Here is a 23058-nt window from a genome sequence, read left to right as displayed (position 1 = left end):
TCTCCGAAAGTTACTCGCACATGGACTGTTTCATCTAATTTCACAAACAATTCCTTTTGTCCACACATATGGTTACTGGCACAATTATCAAGATACCAAATATTTTTCTTGAATTCTTCATTTCCTTTATAAGTGAGGAATACATGAGATTTTTCAATTTTTTCTTCTTCAGCTCCTGTTACGTTATTTCTTTCTTCTTGTTTAGGAGCAGATCTACAGTCATAACTATAATGACCATACTTATTGCAATTATAACATTGTACCTGTGATTTATTTTCTTGTTGATATCTGCCTCTACATCGGCCTCAGGATCCTCGTCCACGACCTGATGTTGGATTATTTTCACTTATTTGATTGGTGTCATATGATCGACCACCATGTCCACGAGTTCCTCATCCTTCTCTGTATCTACCACGATAACCACCACGATTTCCTCGACCTTGTGTGTAGCTGCTGCTAGCTTCTCCTTCGTTGATATTCATCTTGCTTTGTAGAGCTTGCTCTAAATTTTCAGAATCTTCATTTTGTTTCATTTTCTGCTCATGGGCTTGAAGTGAACCCACAAGCTCATCGATCGATATTTGGGATAAATCTTTCGATTCTTCGATTGTCACAACCACGTAATCAAATTTTCTTGTTAATTACCTCAAATTTTTTCCATCACTCAAACATCGTCGAGTGATTCACCATTTCTTTTCATTTCATTTACGACCGCTTTCACACGACTAATATAATCATTAATGGTTTACATATTTTTCATTTTTAACATCTCAAACTCAGCTCTGAGAGTTTGTAAGCGTATCTTCTTTGCTTTTTCGGCACCTTGTAGAGATTTTTGCAAAATCTCCCACGCTTGTTTTGCGGTCTTCGCATCAAAAAAAATTTCAAAGGTAGATTCGTCTACTCCTTGAAAAATAAAGAACAACGTTCTTTTATCTTTTTTCCGGGATTCCTTCAATATCTTCTTTTCTTCATTGGCCAGGGCTGCTGCTGCATTTTCAGGCTAGGTGTAACCATCCTCGATGATATCCCAACAATCTTGGGAGCCTAGTAACGCCTTCATTTGAATGCTCCAATTGCCATAATTCGTCTTTGTCAATCTCAGGATTTGATGTTGAATCATGTTGGTCATCTTCTCCACCACGTTAAATTCGAACCAAGCTCTGAGGCCACTTGTTGGAAGCGTAGGTGAGCTCTCGATAATTTATATAACTCGAACTATTATTGATACGAGGCAAAATACGTTACAATGACGTTACCCTAATATTACAATACTACAACACTAGCTGCGACTTGTTTACAAACACAACCTCAATATTCTAAGCTTTGCTAAGCTCTCTCAAATTCTCTCTAGCTTTTCTAAGCTTTCAATCATATTTGTTTTTCTCACTTGTATTACTCTAAAAACTAACAAGCACACATATATATAGTGTATTAAAACCGCCTATGACTTGCTGCCTTATAATTCCTTCATAATTAAGTATTATAGTTGTTGCCTTAAAATTCCTTCATAATTAAGTATTATAGCTGCTGCCTTTTCAACCCTTCACGTGGACATGTTTATATCCAAGCAAACTTTGCTTGCCTTGCCAAAAGTCTTTTCCTTTGCTGCCACGTTTCAAACAATTCTAAATATGTTTGCCACCATACACTTTACTTAATAATTAATAATTAAGCATATTCTTTTAGCCATCTTTTTTTGACTTTTCAAACTTCTAGAATTAAGTTTGATTTCCAGCAACTATATCTCGAGCAACAGCAGCCAACGTTCGGAATAGACCGTTTACCATTTGGTGTACTACAAATTTTAAGAACATGAAGCGCAAAAATCTGAATCCAAAAAGAAGTAATTAGAAGAACTTCCAAAGAGCGAAAACATCATCCGAGAGTTTGGAATAAGAGATGCATACCTCCCAACAGAAGGGGCAAAACCAATTGTGTAATATACAACACAAGACCATACTATGGCTTCAACAGCAGAGTAAGGTATACGTAAAATCCAACTGACAATAGACCACAACCATGCAGGGTGAAATAGATTATCTCGCTGTTTGTAAAATACTGGAAGCCGAAATGTTAGAAGGGGTAGCTCAGAAAATCCATTAAACATTAAATGCACCACCCCGAAGAAAAGGGCAGAGATGTAGAGGTTGCCATTAGTCTCATGTCTCGGATGTAGTCTTGTTCGTAAGAATAATGTGCTCGTGACAAATGCGACCTTAAACATGCAATACATAGATTCAAAAGTGAAAGCCATGAGAAAAACTTCAAAAAGAGAAAATAATGAAGACAAAAATCCTCGAGTAAAAGTCATCATTACAATACAAGTAAAGATAGTAAAAAGGTGCATACCTGGCATGTGTAATCAACATAAGAAAAGATTTGGTAAAAGTCATTGTAGATAGACAGTCAATTCTAAGTTCTTTTCTTTATTGAGAAATGAAAAACGCAGAAGAAATAAACCAACATTTCTCACTTCATCATATATCATCAAATCATATAGGTGTGACATTATGAGTTAAAATTTAGAGGTAAACATATCAAGTGTAGAAGTTGGAACCAAAAGTATACCTGGCATGTCCTGAAAAAGTAAAGAAAACTATGCCTAGTGACCAGTAGTTTTTCTCGCGCGAAGCATGCATTTAGAAGTTCCCATCTCGATGCAGCATATTTTGTTTTGGACAAAGCTGAAGGATGGCTCTGTGATTTATCATGTGGAACACTAAGTGTCGACTCAAAAGACTTTCCAAAACTAGAATTTTTAAATGCAGTGGTCATTTCTAAAACCGCGATGAACACATATGGCTTTGAAGGATCAGCCAATATTGAGGTTGGTCATTTAGAGGTCACCTGACAACGATAACTAGTTACTTAAGGACATAAAGAAGATTTAACCACACAAGTAGTGGTGTGGAAATGCATACCTCTTGAGGAAAATCTGCAACACCCTTACGCGGTGGCAATTTGAATCCTAATGACTCAAAGAATTCCAAAACTTCTTCTCGAGGACCTTGATACACCATATGTCTTTAAGATAACAAAATTAGATCATCAAATAGCTCATATGTCTCGGGTGCAGGCTGTAGTAGACCCATGAGCACAGTTGCTTCCATTAGATGAACAAAATTACGCACACGTTTTACTATTTGAAACGCTGTAGAGCTATCAATACCAGTGGATATTTCATCCGTAAAAAGAGTTTTTCTCGGCCCAACAATCATCTCTACTGGATTGGAACAACGGATACAGTCACAAAATAGATAATGGATCTTAAAAACCATTTAAACATAACCTTACAAAATAACAATTCAAATGATAACTCTTAGCAAAGCGTTTCAATTTTTTTATTTGATATCACATTATAAGAACTTAAAGAAAAAAAAAACCCACATCTTTCGAAAGACTTTAAGAATATAAACGCATTGCTGTATATAGCTGCAATGGTAGATAGTGCAAGAGGTAAGAGTCTTATTCAACAGAATACAATGATGAAGAAACTGTATCAAGAGAGCTACCTCTAGTAACTCTTTTCCTTTGGCCACCGGAAACCCCCCTTAGCATCTCGTTCCCGACGACAGTATCCGAACATTCGTCAAGACCAAGCACTTTTAACACATAATCTGTTGAAATGCCATGTTTTTTACCCCCAACAGATGACGCCTGTGCAAAATCAAAGTAAAAGGAACAGGACAGTGAATAAATAAGCAATAACAAATTGTTGCGACAGTTCTTTTAAATTATATACATATATGTATATATTAAAACCCTACCTTCATGAAAGCATCAACCTCTGGGACTGGACGTATATTCATTTCCTTTTCAAGTACGACTCAGTCTTTCATATACCCTGTAAGTATATTAAGTTAAATTATTTAATATTTTTTAAAATTATTGATTTGATGAATATTATTGTTGTTATAATAATTTTAAGACCTTGAATTTGAGTTTATTTAATCACTTGAATTCTTTTAATTTAATTAATTAGGGTTTGAAAAAGACGGGAAAAAAGTAATATTTCATGGAGGGAAACATACCTGCCATGCCCTCACTTGCACCTTGACACCTGGCAGCAAAATCCAATGTTTCTTGAACAGTTAGCTCTGGTATGTGATTATCTGATTGGCTAATATATGCTGAAGCTTTCTGCCGTTGTATGTAATATCACCACTCACCTACAAATCGCAAAGTAAAACTCTTAGTATTAACAAGAGATTAGATCTACTAATCTTTTTGTAAACACCTGAGAGCCATGCCTTCTTCATCTCCCAAAAGTTTTTGGCCTAATGACATCTTAGGCAGTATCTCTTAGTTTAACTATTACTTAAATTAGGATTTAATGCCCCTGATATTTGATCCTAATTCAATCCTGGAATAAGATAAAAGGTTAATGATTCCTGCAAATATGATCTGTTGAAAAATCTAACGGATTACCTTCAAAGATTTGTGGTCGAGTTTCCCGGCAAGAGCTAAAAGCAAAGTGGATTTGCTTGATCCTGGAGGTCCTAAAAGCAGCGTCATCCTAATAGAAGTAGGCAAAATCTCGTTGATAGTGCGTTGAATTTTTTTTTTTCACGAAATAGTGGGATCGTCAGATTAATTGCTCAAGTGGTGTCCTCTACAGTACCGGGGGTAGGTCGCCATGCACGCCCGGCGACCTACCAGGTCGCCATGCACGCCCAGCGACCTGGTAGGTCGCCATGCATGCCCTGCGACCTACCAGCCAACGACCTCCATGCCCATGCACGCCCATCTCGCCAAAGGAGCACGCCCATGCACGCCCATCCATGCCCTGCTGCATGCTCGCCTGCTCGCGACCTTGCCGGGACTCCATGGCCCCGAGTGTCCCATGCATGAACCGTTCCTTGGTCGCCTCGAGTGCCCCATGCATGAACCGAGCCCCGAGTGCATGGCACGATCTCCCCATGCATGAATCCTTGGTCGCCCCGAGTGCATGGCGACCTCCTTGGTCGCCGGGCGTGCATGGCGACCTAGGAGGTCGCTGGGAGTGCATGGCGACCTATGGTTGGGTTGTGCATGTCCCATGCAGAGCAAGCCACGTCGTAGGTCGCCCGGAAGGCATGGCGACCTACGGCCACACTGTTGATTTCGCCCTATTTCAGCAAATAATGTTGGGATAACGTTATTTCGTGAATTATTTATTTTGAGGGCATTATATCGTGAGTTTAGCCAATAGAAGTAATATAAACAGTTACAGCTGCTTCCAAACTTTGATATTAAATGGTATTCAAATTAAAACACATACAAGTAGTGATTCATCACCGCTATCGATAAGAATAGACACAAAATTTAATGTCAAAAATACGAATTTAAAAAGTTATATTAGAAATTTAAGAATGCAAAATTATAAAAATTTAATAAATATAAAATTAAATCATGAATAGAAAATATTAAAAAAATACCTAAACTATAAGAGGATTTGAAATTTTCACGGATGCCTTCGATCTATCCCTGGCCATGTTTTTTCAATCCTCCTATAAACTGTGATTTCACTTGTTTTTTCCGTTAATGATAGTCTAAGTTGGTCCCCTAAGTAAACCATAAAAAAGTTATCTACACCGTAATAGTTATATTACCTTCCTGGTTTAACAACACCACTGATGTCTTTCAAGATAAGTAACCTGAATTTGTTCGGACGTAAAATCCTCAAACCTATTAATACATTCTGTAAAACAAACATAATTGTGGATATTAATGAACCAGAAATGAAACATATTAGACTAACAAAAAAATATGAATGAAAAGAAAGATACTGAACCTCACAGAAGCCACGAGCAACGTTGAGTAAAGTACTAGGTAATGCTCTTGACCCAATTTGAGCATTGGCATCAATGTTTAAGTTCTGGAACCTTACTTCAACCTTCGGCACCTCCAATCCAACTCTGCAACACCAAATTATATCAAACTTGTGAAGAAAATGAAGTGATTAAATCTTTATAAAGGAAGAAAATTAAGGACGAAAGTAAAATCACAACGGAAATCTGTTAAATATTACCTATGAAGGCGATCTTTAACGGCGGAGAGAAGCTTATAGTTACCTTGATCGTCGGCAGCCAACGCTTTCTTGACAACGAGTTCTTTTCTAGCTCTATCAAGCCTCGTCACGTCAATCGACGTCAATCGTCTCCGTACCTCCAGTCTCTTCTACTCCTCGTTCAATCTCTGACGGAGTCCTCCTTAAAATGGCGAAACGTCCTTGTTTGTTTCACCGGCGGCAAACGTGCTATCGATTCCCATATAAGATCGTCCTCATCTTGCTGAACGGCGTCCGCATTTGACGGTCTGTGGAACGACGACTCTGTACTGCTCGCCTCTATGTCGAACTCGAAATAGTCGCTGGCATTTGATTTCCTCATAGCCTATCTATCTCACTATGATCTCTCCGTCTCCGTTTATTTATTTATTTGAAAGAAAAAAAAACAAGGAAGGAGTTGGGGTTTTTATAATTTTGTACAGAAGCAGAGTCAGTTGTAAAAGAAAGAAAACACCATTGCTGGCAAGGAATTTTGAATATGTGATGAAAAACTGAAACTACCCAAAGAAGACGGGTAAAACTGATATTTTCAGCTTCCAAAAGCACAACTTATAAGCACTTTTTTTGCTCCCATTTTGTCTCCTTGTCCTGCCCTATTCTTGCGACCACAGCATAATCAACCGCTGCAAGTGACAACGTTTTTTTAATGTAACATTTTTCCTCGAAAAATGCTAATGACTTTTAAGGATAAATATCAAAATTAATAATGAATTTTGATTCATCATGTGATTTTGATACTTACATTCTTATCTGATACAATTATAAATATAAATCTTTTATTGTGTTTCAATTGTACACATAAAATTTTCATTTTAATTCAATTATACGGATTTATATAAATATAATCATTTACATAAATAATATAGAAAAACCAAATGAATTTATATTAAAAATTAATTTTATTAATTTATGAAAATTTGATATGAGCATTAAAGTCTAAATTCAAGAACATGAGAGTAATAGGATGTAGTTTTTACTTTGAACAATAATAGGATGTAGTTTCCATCATGGAACCAAATTAAAACTTTATTTCATGAGTTTAATCCTTACTTGGTCCAACCTTGTTTAATGATCAACTTATTTTAGTTTATTATTTTTCTAAATCGAAATTTTAGGATAAAGTGCATAAATAGTCCTCCAACTATAGGACAATGCTTTGTTGAGTTTTTTGAAAATTGTCTCTTGAATATACGATATTGTTTTGTTAAGTCTTTCAACTACTGAACGTTACAAAACGATCACTCAATTATTCATATGTTTCAAACTTTTCCTTTTCCATTAAAAGATTGACATATGTCTAAATTAGACACTAACATGTTGATTAAGATACGATAAAATCTTATTCAAAATTGTTTGAGCTACATTTTGTTAATTGACTCTCTGTTTATATTATGCCATCAAATTAGTGCTTGAAACATTATGTCGTCATATCAATGCTTGAAAGAACGACGATGCTAGTAGACATCATTAAAATATAATTTTATCATATCTCAATTAGCAGGTTAACATTCACCTTAATCAATCATCAATTTTTTAACTAAAAAAAAGGTGAGTTTGGAACATACAAATAGTTGGGTGAATATGTTGTAACTTTTAATAGTTTAGAGACTCAACAAAGCAACACCCTGTAGATGAGGGACTATTTTATAACTTTTAATGGTCAGAGAACTCAATAAAATAACGTCCTATAATCAAGGGACCATTTGTGTACTTTACCCTAAATTTTAATGATCGACTTATTATAAGAGTCGTGACAATAAACCACTTCAGTTACCATGTGATGACCAAAATATGTTTATAATTGATAGACTTTCAAGGCTCTTAAATGAAAAGCAATACTAGTGATTCTTGTTAGCTCAATTGTATACATTACAACATCGGAAACTTTTTATAACGTATGACTACAACTCGTCTCCAAATAGCAATGACAGTAGTGAAAATAGAAAAAGAAAAGAAGGGATGCACACATTGGATTGCTGACAGTTAGAAAAAGTTATGGAGCTCCCAAAAATATTGAAGTTAAAGGAGCTCCAAAAGAAGAATGAACACATATTGCAGTAGCTAACTATCAGGTTATAACGCGGTTAGAAAGTTAACAGAAGGGTGACAAAAAAATTAATGTATAAAATTTAGTTATTGAATTGAATTTTTTTAAAGTATAGTGATCAAAATAGGAGTGAAAAAAAGTTGAGTTATTAATTTGTAATTGACCCTTCAAGTTTATTAAGATTATAGCGTAAACTACATTTTTGATCACTGAAATTTAGGTTTCAGTTTCAATTAATATTTTTGGCATCACATTCAACCGCTGAATAGATATGGAGAATTAACAGGGCATTCATCCCCTCGACTGAGGTATCTCTCCTGAGTAGCGGATGGTTCCGTCGTCGAAGCATCTTCGTAATTCTTCTTCCTCCTCCTCATACTCTGTAGAAATTTCAGACAAAAGAGATCCAAAAATAGACACCGATGCTAAATTGATAAATGGTAGCGAAGGCTCCAAACGAACCATTAGTGGCGATAGTTCTCAAGTTAAATTGGGTTTAACATTGAATAATGGTGTCATTAAGTATACAGGTGCTTTGAGTTCCTTTCATTGTCTTCACTTTGTTCTAGTATTATAATTCAAATTTTGAAAGTTTTATTGCACAGTTTCTTCACGGATTTTGTCTACGATTAACTCGCTTAATCTAATTTGGCTTCTACTATTTTGTTGTTTCTTTCTATCTTTACCAATGCTGCTTAGAAATGTCATTTCCAGCACCAAAAACTTATTTCAAAAAGCCTTACAGAGTTTTAAGTCTTTCTTCAACATTGAGTGTGAAATTGAACCTTACCAAAAGCTACTCAAAGCTTTTCGAATTCTCGTACTGATCAAGACCTTGACAAGTTCTACATCGAATTCACCCAAACGCGGGATTCCAACAGTGACAAGAAAAAAAAGAGAAGTACATGAAGATAATGGTGTCAACTAGGTTTACAACTCAAAGAAGAGGGGATATGGACGAGTTCAAAAAGATCGATGGCGCAAAAATTTAGTTTTTGGGCTAAGGGAGAAAAAATAACAAAAAAATATCATCTCATCACAGAATTAGAAAGAAAACAGTTGATTGACTAAAATAATCTGAGGTACAAAATCTAGTGATTAAATTGAAAAAAAATAAAATATAAATAAATGAAATAGGTGAGAGTGTAAAATTTAGTTACCAAACTTGTAATTACCGAAAAATATAAAATCCATCTCGATTTTTGGTTAAAAACATAATCTCGATATAAAAGAACTTGATTATCAAAATTTAAAATCAACGAAACGAACCGTCTCTCTTCTCTGCTATGGCCGCCACCATGGAAACCCTAACATTTACTCCCCTTCAGCTTCCGTCTACCCCCTTCCGTTTCTCATCGACCGTTTCTGTCAACCGCTACGCCAGATTCCCCGGATCCGGTTCGAAGTCCATTTCTCTTATCGGATCCACTTCTCGCGTCCGTACACTCAAATGCTCTTCGCTTTCATCATCTCCTTCGTTAGGTACTATCAATCTCACTTCGATCTAAAAATTAAAAAAAAAAATTGATTGTTGAGTTATTCTATTTAGTTCACGGGAAATGCAGGAGACAAAGACGTCATATTCCTTTTAATTTTGATTAAAATTAGTAATTTTAAATCCGCCTACCGGTTGTTTTATTACTGATTTACTTCATTGATTTAATGAATTCAATTTTTGAATGTTTTAATTTGTTATTTTCTTCCGTTAATGTAATACATGAACCCTTTTTATAAATATATATATGATTTGCATGTGTACCAGTTGACCAGTCAGTGAAATTTCGAGAAGCTTCGAAGAACGGGAATTTAGTTCCTCTTTACCGATGTATATTCTCGGATCACTTGACGCCAGTGTTGGCATATAGATGTCTAGTTAAGGAAGATGATAGGGATGCTCCGAGCTTTCTGTTCGAGTCTGTTGAGCCTGGTTTACAGGCTTCCAGTGTTGTAAGTTCCCTCTTCCTGCGCCTGTTATATGTTTTATAGACTACGGTTAAATTTTTATGTTGACGCCTATTTTGGGACAATTCATGTTAGGGAAGGTATAGTGTGGTTGGAGCTCAGCCAAGCATTGAAATAGTGGCTAAAGAAAATATGGTTACAGTTATGAACCATGATGAGGAGCAGAAGACTGAGGAGATTGTGGATGATCCCATGACTGTTCCACGGAGAATTATGGAGGGATGGGAGCCCCAACGGATTGACGAGCTTCCAGAAGTATTTTGTGGTGAGTGATGCGAACTAATAGCTTTATGTTGAACCATTATTTAATTCTAATATAACATAAATTATTAAGTATTTTAATTGTTAAAATTTATATTTTAAAAAATATGATTTTTTTTAAAAAAATAATTTGTTATATATTTTCGTGAAAAATAAATGTCTCCTTTAGTAAAATTCTTTTTAACTAAAATGTATTGAAATTCAAACATTTTTTCAAATTTACAGTTACGTATTTCTCCCTTTTGTTATAACAAAATCAACTAAACTTTAAAAATTGAAAAATAATGTTAGTATAATAGTAAACTAAATTATTAGAAATATTTAACAATAAAGAGATGAATCATAAATTATGTTTAGCAAAAAAAAGTTCATAAGTATAATAATAATACCAACAAGAGTGTTTCACATAAAATACAAAAATAAAAAATATGAAGCATAAATAATAAAAATGTCATAAAAGCATAATATATCAAGTTATAATGCAAAAGTCAAAAAATAACATGAAGTGATTATTCTTTCGGAGAAGGTGTCGAAGGCGAGGGAGACATAAAATGACGATGCATCAAAATAAACGTCATTTTTCGTATTTGTCAAGTTGTGATTGATCAAAGCCATTTGGGCACTCAAATTTTGCAAAATTGTGAACTATTTTGTCATGCATGATATTTATGCTAATTTCCTCCTAAATAGTTGTAAAGGAGGTTCTTCCATTTCATTGCCTTTTTTCACTACATCGTCCAAGTGTTGTGGTCGATAAGAACTTAATTTAATAGAGTTTTCATTGAAATCTCAATTGACCTTGTAAATAGATTTGAGATCAATGACATGAGTGAGTGCAATGAAAGGATTAAAGGAGGTTGACATTCTAAGTTTATCTCTAAATATAAAATTAAGAATACAATCAATGACATAAATAAGCTCGAGAAAGATAATCATAGCAAAGTTTGGATGAATTTTTTGTTTGACATGATAAAACCACCAATAATCACATGCACAAATGTATGTAGCTTTACCATCGGAAAAATGGGAAAACCAAGTGATCATGGGGAGGAGACGATCCAAAATCTCTAGGGATATGAGACTCTCATTGGGGACCTATTCAATCTACGAGTTGATTGTCCTTAATGGAACCATCATTGTTTATGTTTAGAAAATTAGTTATGAATGAGGGACTAAGTGTGAAAGTTCTTCCCATAAATTAAGATTTAATACCATTAAATTTGTTGATATCATTCTCTTCATGAATTAGAATTGTATTACTAAAGAATGCACAAACAAAATTTGGGTTCACTGTAGGTAGGTAGAATGTTAAACAAGTGTAGTCAACCCTATGAAACAATAGTCTCAAATATTGTGAATTTGTAAACCTAAGACATAAGAAAATCAGGATCAACGGTTCTCTCAATTTGAATGGATTTATTTCTATAAAAATTATTATAGAGGTTGAAGGTATTAGGATCTCTAAAGTAAGAATTTTTATAACTTTGATCATTGGAGGATTGATCAAAATGGGATGTGCTGATTCTAAGACGCTTAAGGTTTGAAAGTTTTTGCTTTAAGACCCTAATGTCTTTAATTTCTACCATGACTTTTATAAAACTAAACTTGTATTTGAGAGAAATTTCAATATCGATTTTCTTATGTCTTGGATTAATCAATTCATAATTTGAGACTTTTGTTTAATGGGTTGATTAGAATTGTTCAGCGTTCCACCTAAAGTGAACCCGAATCTTATTCATGCATTCATCAATATACAATTCTAGTTCATAAGGAGGATGATATCAACAAAGTTAATGGTATTGAATTTTACCTTATGGAGAGAATTTTTACTCTGAGTCCCTAATCTAGTTATCTAAACATAAATAATGATGGTCCATTTGAAGACAACCAACGTGTAGATATAATAAATTCCCTAATGAGAGTTCCACGTCCCAAAAGTTTTCGAATTGTCTCTTTTTTCTCATGATCATTTGGTTTCTTTGTCCTTCTGAAGGTAAAGCTATGCATGTGATTATTGGTGGTTTTATCATGCCAAATAATAAATTTGTCTAAACTTTATTATGATTATTTTTCTCAAGCTTATTGATGTTGTCACTAAAAGAGTGGAACTACAGTAAAACATTACCATATGGTTGTATTCTTAATTTTATTTTTAGGGATATCTTAGGGTGTCCAACGTTTTTGAACATTCCATTGCACTTAATATAGCGTCATTGATCTTAAATCATCTCAAAAGGCCAATTGAGTTCCACATCCCAAAAGTTTTCGGATTGTTTCTTTCTTCTCATGATCATTTGGTTTCTTTGTCCTTCCGAAGGTAAAGCTATGCATGTGATTATTGGTGGTTTTATCATGTCAAATAATAAATTTGTCTAAACTTTATTATGATTATTTTTCTCAAACTTGTTGATGTTGTCATTAAAAGAGTGGAACTACAGTAAAACATTACCATATGGTTGTATTCTTAATTTTATTTTTAGGGATATCTTAGGGTGTCTAACGTTTTTTAACATACCATTGCACTTAATATAGTGTCATTGATCTTAAATCATCTCAAAAGGCCAATTGAGTTCCACATCCCAAAAGTTTTCGGATTGTTTCTTTCTTCTCATGATCATTTGGTTTCTTTGTCCTTCTGAAGGTAAAGCTATGTATGTGATTATTGGTGGTTTTATCATGTCAAATAATAAATTTGTCTAAACTTTATTATGATTATTTTTCTCAAACTTGTTGATGTTGTCATTAAAAGAGTGGAACTACAGTAAAACATTACCATATGGTTGTATTCTTAATTTTATTTTTAGGGATATCTTAGGGTGTCCAACATTTTTTAACATTCCATTGCACTTAATATAGTGTCATTGATCTTAAATCAGCTCAAAAGGCCAATTGAGTTCCACATCCCAAAAGTTTTCGGATTGTTTCTTTCTTCTCATGATCATTTGGTTTCTTTGTCCTTCCGAAGGTAAAGCTATGCATGTGATTATTGGTGGTTTTATCATGTCAAATAATAAATTTGTCTAAACTTTATTATGATTATTTTTCTCAAACTTGTTGATGTTGTCATTAAAAGAGTGGAACTACAGTAAAACATTACCATATGGTTGTATTCTTAATTTTATCTTTAGGGATATCTTAGGGTGTCCAACGTTTTTTAACATTCCATTGCACTTAATATAGTGTAATTGATCTTAAATCTGCTCAAAAGGCCAATTGAGATTTCAATGAAAATTACGGTAAGTGGGGAACTTATCGACGATAACATTTGAACGAAATAAAAGAAAATGAAATGGAAGAATCTCCTTTACAACCACCTCAAGAGATAATTAGCATGAAAATCATGTATGACTACATGATTCAAAACTTTGGTGTTTAAATGGCATCGATCGGTCACCACTTGTCAAATGTAGAAAATAATATTCATTTGATGTGGGGGGATTCGATGAGAGAAGAAGCATTCATTGGGTAAGTTGATCCAAGGTGTGCGAATCAAAAGACGAGGGAGTTTTAGGGGTGCTAAATCTTGATTTTCTAAATCGTGCATTATTAGGCAAATGGGTGTGGAAGTTTGTGAGCGAAAGGGATAGCACATGGAAGAGGCTAATCTGTTCTAAATACAACTTAGGGAGTGAGGTAATGCTCCCTAAGAAGTTTTGGTCACCACCGGCTTTTTCGTTATGAAGGGATATCATCAATTCTTTATACAAGAATGACGAGATTGGAAACTGCCAAAGGAGTAATTTCAGAGCACAAGTGGGTAATGGTGAATCAATTTTGTTTTGGGATAATGTTTGGTTAACGGATGCACCCTTGAAGGAGAGGTTCCCAAGGATATACGCGCTGTCGTGGAATAAGAGTGGAAGAATTTCGAATTTTGGAACAAAAGAAGGGTGGGGTTGGGACTGGAATATCCAACTTCGCAGGAGGATCGGGAAGTCTCTCAATGGGAGGACATGATTTTATTTCTAAGCAGCTTTAGGTCAAGCGACATAGAAACAGATTGGTTATCTTGGTCAGAGAATGGGGACGGTTCGTTCACAGTGAAGTTAGTGGGAGCCATCCTCGCCAAAATGAAAATCAACTAGATTGAATGGAGTAGGTATATTTGGATAGGAATCACCCCTCCAAGGGTGGAGGTTTTTCTATGGCAGGTGGTAAATGGAAGAGTTGTTTTTAAAGCATAATTAATGAAGCGGGTGTAATGGCAGTTACGGATTACTTATGCTCGTTATGCAAGGAAGAAACAGAGATTGTTTTTGATAGAAAGTAGGCCTCATTAAAAAAACCCTTCAAATCCTCCATGTTGTGAAAGTAACATGAAGGATCAAAGAGGGAGGAAAAGAGTGCCTAGAAACTTTATTCATAAGAACCAAATTACATAGGCAGAACCGTCTCCTAAACCTTAAACTGAAGAACATAAGACTTAAATCAAAACACCTAACACAACAGAAAGTTACATTTCCTGTTAATCAACACAACCAAATAAACCAAAAATCACCCTATCCCATCTTTAGCTAATTTGTCAGCTTCCCAGTTTTCCGCCCTCAAAATATGCCTAATGATAACATCCTTTGCTGCCAAAAGCAAAACTATATCCTTCACCAAGGATAAAAACAAAGGAGTGCATAAGCCCAGATTCTGGATCCACTTCAGAGCATTAATTGAGTCGGATTCCAGAATAACTCTCTGATTAGGAGCCAAATCTAACTCATCCATAAGACAAAGCCCCCTCTTAATTGCTAACAATTCTGCCATGATAGGAGGACCACCCCCAACTGATTCAGAGAACCACAGTAACAACACTCCTCTACTATCCCGAATCAGACCACCAATACCTCCTTTATCCCACCCCGAAACCATCGCTCCATCAACATTTAGCTTTAAGAACCCATCCGGGGGAGGAACCCAGCGAATTGATTGAGAGCAATCCTTTCCTGATCTTCCCACCGAATCAGCCAGTTTTAAATCGCCTACTAGGGAATCTAAAGGAATAACCAAATCGTTGAACCGAGCTACAAACCATGAAGCTACTCTAAATCTAACAATGAAAGAAAATCTGACCAAATCCAGCTTTCCTTTCTGAAAAATAATCTCATTTCTACATTTCCATACTGACCACACCACTGCCCTACGAATGAATTTCCAAATCAAAGATTTAGGCAATAAATCATCCCACAAAGTGAAAAAATCAATGATATGCTTTGGAATCACCAAAGACACATTCCACATTTTCAAAAATGATGACCACAGACCCCACACAGCCCTACAATGCAGAAATAAATGAGACACTGATTCCACCTCCTTACCACACAATACACAACATTGATCATCAATATTTGCTACACCTCTCTTTACTAACTCCTCTTTAACCGGCACTCTCTGGTGCGCTAATTGTCAAACAAACGTTTCCACCCGTGGAGGTGCTAACCCTACCCAAATATGTTTTTCCCAATTCACAAAATTCTGTTCAAAACCACCATGATCAAAGAAAGAGTTGACACAAGACTTTGCTGTAAAAATTCCTTCACCATTCCCTAACCAAATCCAACAATCATCTTCTGCAGAATAAAGTGAAGTATTATTCAACATAGAAATCAACTATAGCCACTGTTCAATTTCCCAATCTGCCAAATTCCTTCTCATTTGGATATCCCACACCCAACCCGAGGCATTATTCACCCTAAACTCCATCACTTTACCCGCTTTATTATTGGATAAAACAAAAAGTCTTGGAAACAGAATTTTCAAGGGAACTTCACCCAACTAAACATCATTCCAAAACTCTACAGATTCCCCTTTCCCTGTCTTCAAACGCATATTCATTATAAGATAGTCTCCAAAACCATCATTGCTGAAGAAGTTTTTCACCACACCTTTCCAAATCCACGATGCACGAGCAGACCACGAATTCCCCATCATAATAGAATTCTGATCCAAGTTATAAACAGCACACACCACTCTCTTCCACCAAGACTTCTTTTCTGAAGCAAACTTCCAAACCCATTTCCCTAGTAAGGCTCGGTTCAAAAGTGCTAAATTAGGAATTCCTAGGCCCCCCAGTTTTTTTGGTTTAGTAACCAACTTCCAATTGACCCAATGGATTTTTTTCTTGTCAACCGAACCCCCCCACAGAAATGAAGCCATGATAGAGTTAAGTTTAAGTAACACAGAGGCTGGAATTCTGAAAATAGAAAGAAAATATACGGGGAGAGAACATAGCACCGATTTGACCATCACCACCCTTCCCGCTATCGACAAGGAATTAGCCATCCAACCACTCAATTTAGCATGAAATTTTGCCACTATAGGCTCCCACATAGCAGCCGAATTCCTCTTGTACCCCAAAGGAAGTCCTAAATATTCTGATGGAAAAAAGCCTATCAAACAACCTATATCACTAGCCCAAGTAGATAACTCCCCATCCTCAACATTAATACCAAAAATCCTACTTTTGACTAGATTTATCTTCAACCCCACCAAAAGTTCATAAATGAGTAACACTCTTCTAACATTCCTCAAATCACGGATAGAACCTTTACTGAAAATTATAAGATCATCCGCAAATTGGAGATGTGATAGCTTGAATGCCCGTTCATGAACTCCTAAATCAAACCCTGAAAACAGTCTCATTTCCACTGCTTTAGTTAACAACAAATGCAACAACTCAGCAGCCAAATTGAACAACATAGGTGAAAGCGAACAACCTTGCCTCAAACCCCTGGATGTATTAAATTTCTCCGTAGGAGACCCATTTACTAAAACCGAAATCGAAGCAGTTGACATACATTGATACATCCAGGATCTCCACTTAACTCCAAACCCCATTCTGTTCATTAATTGCATCAAAATTGTCCAATCCACCGAATCGTAAGCTCTCTTAAAATCCACCTTGAAGACTACTCCCTTCAACCCTTTCTTTCTCCAAAAGTCAATACTCTCATTTGCAATAAACGAGCAGTCCAATATGTTTCTACCCGGGATGAAAGCAAATTGAGACGGACTCATAATATCATTAATACACAAACTCAATCTTCTAGCTAAGACTTTAGATAGAACTTTATATAATCCTCCCACTAGACTAATAGGCCTAAAATCTTCTAATCTCTCCGGATTTGCCTTCTTTGGAATAAGGGAAATGAAGGAAAAATTCACCTCCGACTCCCACTCCTTCCCCACATAGCTGCAAGGTCACAAGGGAAGTATGGAATCGGATTATTAGCTTCTGGGGAATTTCAACAGTGTTTCCTGGTGATATCTCTTCTTTTCTTATTTCATGGCATAATGATATAAAGGCTAAATCAAGTGAAATCTGGAAATTCATTCCGTCTGCTGTGTGTTGGACCATATGGAAAGCCAGGAATGAACTAATCTTTCAGAACAACCATTTAGATGTTGTGTTGTTTTTCCTAACAAAGTATCACTTAGTGTCATGGCCATCCTTCGGTAGCCATCTCTTTCGACAGTTTGTTCAGTGACCCTTCGCTGGCTGACAACGTGATAGGAGTTGCAATCCAAAATACGGTGATTGAGATTTGGTCTCTACCACCGCCTGGGTTCATCAAGGTAAATGTGGACGGAGCTACAAAGAACTCTTGGGAAGGAGGGGGTATCGGCGGTTTATATAGGGATCAGAGTGGGCACTGTCTAGCTACGTTCTCTAAGGCTGTTGGGCAAGGACCTCTTATTTTGGCAGAATTATTAGCCATCAAACAAGGCATCTTGATGTTCTTAGACATGGAAGTTAGCAAGAGGAATAGGTTGATTGTGGAGAGCGACAGCAGTATAACAGTAGGGTGGATAAAAGATCCTATATTATGTCCGCTACCCTTTATGGAATTGGTTGGAGGCATTGCAAAAATTGTTAAGGAAAGGGCATTTGTACTTCGTTGTGTTAGGAGTGTTAACACGAAAGCGGACAAACTAGCAAAAAAAGGAATAGGGTAGAAGAGTCAGTTCTTTATGGATTTGTGTATTATTGGGAGGTCTTTTTTGAACTATGTTTGAATGTGGTCCTGTTCTTATTAGGAGAGTTTAGAGGACGATATTGTACTTCAACTTCTTGTATGGACTTAAGATGGTAATAAAATCCGAGGTACTCTTTTCCTCCTTCTATTACTTTTTGGATACTTGGTATTCTGAAAAGCATGAAGGGGATTTTTAATGAGACCTCCAACTTTTATCCAAAAAAAAAAATCATTTGATGTGTCATATTTTATGTCTCCCTCTCGTTCGACACCTCCGAAAGAATAGTCTCTTCATTTTATTTTACGACTAGGTAAATTATGCTCTTATGACAATTTTTAATGTTTGTGTTTAGTACTTTCTATTTTTGATGCTTTAACGTGGAATACTCTTGTTTATATTATTATATTTGTGGATAATTTTTGTTAAGAATAATTTATAGTTTATCTTTTTATTGTTAAATATTTTTAATATTTTGATACTTTATTACATTATTTTTATTTAATTATAACAAAAAAAATATAAGTTTAAATTTGCAAAAATGTTTAATTAATTTTTAAGATATTCTAGTAAAAAAGAATTTTATTAAGGGGAGATTTATTTTTCACAAAATATAGGACAAACGGTTTTATTATATGAAAAAGGGGAGATTATTTTACCATCATTTGATTTTTGATATAACATAAGTTATTAAGTGTTTTAATTGTTAAAATTTGTATTTTAAGAAAAGTTGTCATAATTTTAAGTGTTTTTGAGTCATTATATAATTTACAAATATTTTTTAAGGCTAAAAAAATTTAAATTTGACAAAATTATGGAATGCAATTTGGTATTGATATCGGTGTATGAGTATTGATATTCAGTTCATAGTATCGATACTAAAGGCTTTAACGGCTATATTTTTCAAAGTTGGATGCTCGGTCTCGATACTCATATCTTGGTATCGATAACAAAATTGCAGGTGAACATTTAATATTGTAGATAAATATTTTCAACGGCTCTAATCCACTTCTAACGGTTAGAAATGCATGAGAAGACAAAAGAGACCAAGATTTAATTGAAGAACAAGAAATAATATTAAATCAACATACCAACGTCAAAAGAGTATTTGAGAGCTTACTTGTAACATTTTATTTGTAACAAATTTGTGAGTTATGTTGTTTATATTTTTCACGTGTGCATTGGGTGAATGCTTATTTGTGCAAATACATTTGCCTTGTGTGGATTCTTATTTATTTGTTTCATTTGTAATTACTCTTTTAGAGAGTGTCAGCGTGTATTCAAGGTTGTGGGTATAGACCATGAAGTGTTTGTGATGTTACATCTTGTTAATTTGAGAAATGCTAAGGTAGTGGATGTAAACTTAGAATTCGAATCACTCTAATTATTGATATAATTTTTTATCTTTAAATTGCATGTACTTAAATTTTTTTAAAAGTCCAGTTCATTCCTTTTGATTTATTTTTATTGATCCGTAGAGCTAACACTTTAGCTTCGCTTGGTGTTCATCGTACTTCATTTGAGTATTGCAAGAAGAGCTTATCATTGACTTTGTAATTTATAGTTATGATCTTTTTTGTTTTTCATTTTTTTTGTTTCGTTCTTTTTTCATATGATCTAGTCTTGATTTTTTATCACTCTAGAATTATGCTACTATTTGACATTTCTGGAAATATTTATTTTTCACATCAGTTTTTAATGGGTGAAATTGAAGAAGAGAAAGCTATTGCCTTTGAAGACATCAAATTATGGTGTAATTTTTTTTTTGATAGAAATTGGATAGGCCTCGTTAAAAACCCCCTGCTTAACCTTCATGTTACAACAATAACATGAAGGACATAGGAAGGAGGAAAAGAGTGCCTAAAAATTCATTAATACCAGAATAATACATAGCCATCCTAAGAAGTTCTGTTACAACATAAAACTTAAAAACCAAACACAGAACATAAATAACCAACTCAATAGTTGTGCAACCAATTCAATACTCTAATAATCATCCTATTCCTTCTTTAGCTGGTTAATCCGCTTCACAATTAGCAGCTCTCAAAATATGCCTAACAATTACCCCTCTACTCTCCACTAAGGCAGCAATGTCTTTCACCAAAGACTGGAACATAGGAGTACATACACCCGGATTTTTAATCCATTTCAGTGCATTATGGTGTAATTATACAGTGTATTTGTTCAGGTGGATGGGTTGGCTATTTCTCATATGACACGGTGCGGTATGTAGAGAAAAAGAAGCTTCCATTCCCTAATGCTCCCCTGGATGACCGAAACCTTCCAGATGTTCATCTCGGCCTGTATGATGATGTCATTGTATTTGATCATGTTGAGAAGGTATTTTACATTGGCCTAGTGTGTGTATAATTTCTCTCTTACTGTGTCTCAATTTCTTCTGTTTGCCAGGGTGTATGTGTCTTTAGTGGCATCTGTTATTTCCTTTAGTGTTACTTAAATTTATATGTTGAAATTGTGTAACACTTGATCTTCTTTCATAACTTAGGGCTGTTTCAATGATTATTATAGTGATGGCAAGATTCTTTTGATTTTAACATATGACATTACACATCTTTATATGAGGCCTTCATTTTAAAATTAAGTTGGACTTTGTGGCTGCTTTTGAGAATGCTCTTCGATTTGATTTATTAACATTTTGAACACAGAAAGCATTTGTGATTCATTGGGTGCGGTTAGATCAATATTCTTCAGTTGATGAGGCCTATAATGATGGCATGAAACGATTGGAAACTTTAATATCTAGAGTACATGATATAAATCCGTGAGTGATTGTTTTCCTAATGATCACATACCTTTTTGAACAACTTTCCTCACTTCAGTTCAGTTGTAAATTTTCTGCTTGAATTGTCAATTTCAGCCCAAAGCTGCCTGCAGGTTCAATAAAGTTGTCTACTCGTCTTTTTGGCCCGAAATTGGAGATATCAAGCATGACAAGTGATGCATACATGGAGGCTGTGTTGCAGTCTAAAGAACATATTCTGGCCGGTGATATTTTCCAAATTGTATTAAGTCAGCGCTTTCAACGTAGAACATTTGCTGACCCATTTGAAATATACAGAGCCCTGAGGATAGTCAATCCGAGCCCATACATGACATATTTGCAGGTTTTCCCCTTGATCCTGGTTGTAAATGCTTCGCTTAATGAAATTTTAGCTTTTGAACATGTTTTTACTCTTATCAGGCTAGAGGGTGTGTAATTGTTGCTTCCAGTCCGGAAATTCTTACTCGCGTAAAGAAGGTAATTGTTATAGTAACAGAATAAATATTTTGATGCAATATATGTTTCAGTGTAGTTCCTTACTATCTTGGGGTTCATTAGTGAGGTTCCATTGTCAAATGTGTTATCGCATTAGATTGCCGTTAACCGACTTTTATAGCCTTTTATCTTTATATCTTGATGACAGGGAAAGATTACTAATCGACCTCTTGCTGGGACCATTAGAAGAGGGAAAACACCTAAGGAAGATTTAATGTTGGAAAAAGAACTTTTAGCTGATGAAAAGCAGTGTGCAGAGCACATTATGCTTGTTGACTTGGGAAGGAATGATGTTGGAAAGGTTTATTTTTCTATTATTGACCTCTCTAAATTTTCATTCAAGTTTTCAGAAGTTCTAATGTATCCTTTGTGAATTATGCTAGTATACATTGGCTTGAAGCTTGTACTTATTTATGTTCATACAGGTATCCAAGCCCGGATCTGTTAAGGTCGAAAAGTTGATGAATATCGAGCGATATTCCCATGTTATGCACATAAGTTCAACGGTATGCTTTCCTTTTCTGGAAGTACATGTATGAACGTGATGGGGGAGATGTGAACTTTAACCTTACTTTCCACCTTATTTAAGCTGCTATACAATGCCTACATATGATGTTCATAGTGGCAATGTTCTATATGAATATGCAGGTCACAGGAGAATTACTTGATGACTTAACTAGCTGGGATGTTTTGCGTGCAGCTTTGCCGGTCGGAACTGTTAGTGGGGCACCGAAGGTTTCCCTACTCACTGATCTCTTTCTACTTCAAGGGTTGGTTATGTAAGCTTTACGTTGTTCCGGTTTACCTTTTTCTTATCACTGCAATACAGGTAAAAGCAATGGAGTTGATTGATAAACTTGAAGTTACGAGGCGAGGACCATATAGTGGTGGATTTGGAGGCATTTCATTCTCCGGTGACATGGACATTGCGCTTGCTCTGAGAACCATTGTTTTCCCAACTGCGACTCGTTATGACACCATGTATTCGTACAAAGACGTGAACAAGCGTCGAGAATGGGTTGCTCACGTCCAAGCCGGGGCTGGGATTGTGGCGGACAGTGTCCCTGCCGATGAACAGAGGGAGTGTGAGAATAAAGCTGCGGCTCTTGCCCGTGCCATTGATCTTGCAGAGTCGTCATTTGTTGATAAATGATTTATAATCTTTTCTAAACAGTGAAGTGTTATGGAAGCGTCACTGGTTTTCTGTATAAGAGAGCATGGAAATTTGGATTTCTTGTCTTCATTTCATATATGTGAAATACACAAATCGATATAAGAAGTGGAGCGTTTTTCTTTATCCCTTTTTCACCCAAACATAAATAACGTCCCTATTAAGGGCGATAGTTCTCCATTAATATTTACATTCACAATTACTATTTAATTTTTCATTATGGTTAACATTTCAGTGGTTTTTTTTTCTCTCCAACATACAAAAAAATGAGTTTGGAATTAAAGTTTTTAGGAGTCTTGCGACCTTTTGAGATTTGAAAAAATGAG

At 35.3% G+C, this 23058-nt stretch overlaps 1 protein-coding gene and 1 pseudogene across 1 annotated transcript; one reads left to right on the top strand and one right to left on the bottom strand.

The window, feature by feature from the left end:
* The window catches only part of LOC120115239, a 43241-nt pseudogene extending 36867 nt beyond the window's left edge, over positions 1-6374 (bottom strand).
* Positions 6375-9353: 2979 nt separating this feature from the next.
* LOC120115281 (anthranilate synthase alpha subunit 2, chloroplastic-like) lies at positions 9354-22858 on the top strand. The gene is made up of 11 exons (XM_039136024.1): positions 9354-9581; positions 9862-10046; positions 10137-10326; positions 20473-20624; positions 20951-21066; positions 21163-21409; positions 21487-21543; positions 21710-21862; positions 21987-22067; positions 22210-22296; positions 22391-22858. Exons 1-11 carry the CDS (start codon positions 9386-9388, stop codon positions 22712-22714), a joined length of 1788 nt encoding a protein of 595 aa, XP_038991955.1. The 5' UTR covers positions 9354-9385; the 3' UTR covers positions 22715-22858.
* Positions 22859-23058: the final 200 nt, after the last annotated feature.

This window comes from Hibiscus syriacus, unplaced genomic scaffold (genome assembly GCF_006381635.1).
Source record: "Hibiscus syriacus cultivar Baekdansim isolate YM2019G1 unplaced genomic scaffold, ASM638163v2 tig00110260_pilon, whole genome shotgun sequence".
NCBI lineage: Eukaryota > Viridiplantae > Streptophyta > Magnoliopsida > Malvales > Malvaceae > Hibiscus > Hibiscus syriacus.
Note: the sequence above shows the minus strand (reverse complement) of the source record. Positions and strands in the feature narration are given on the sequence as shown.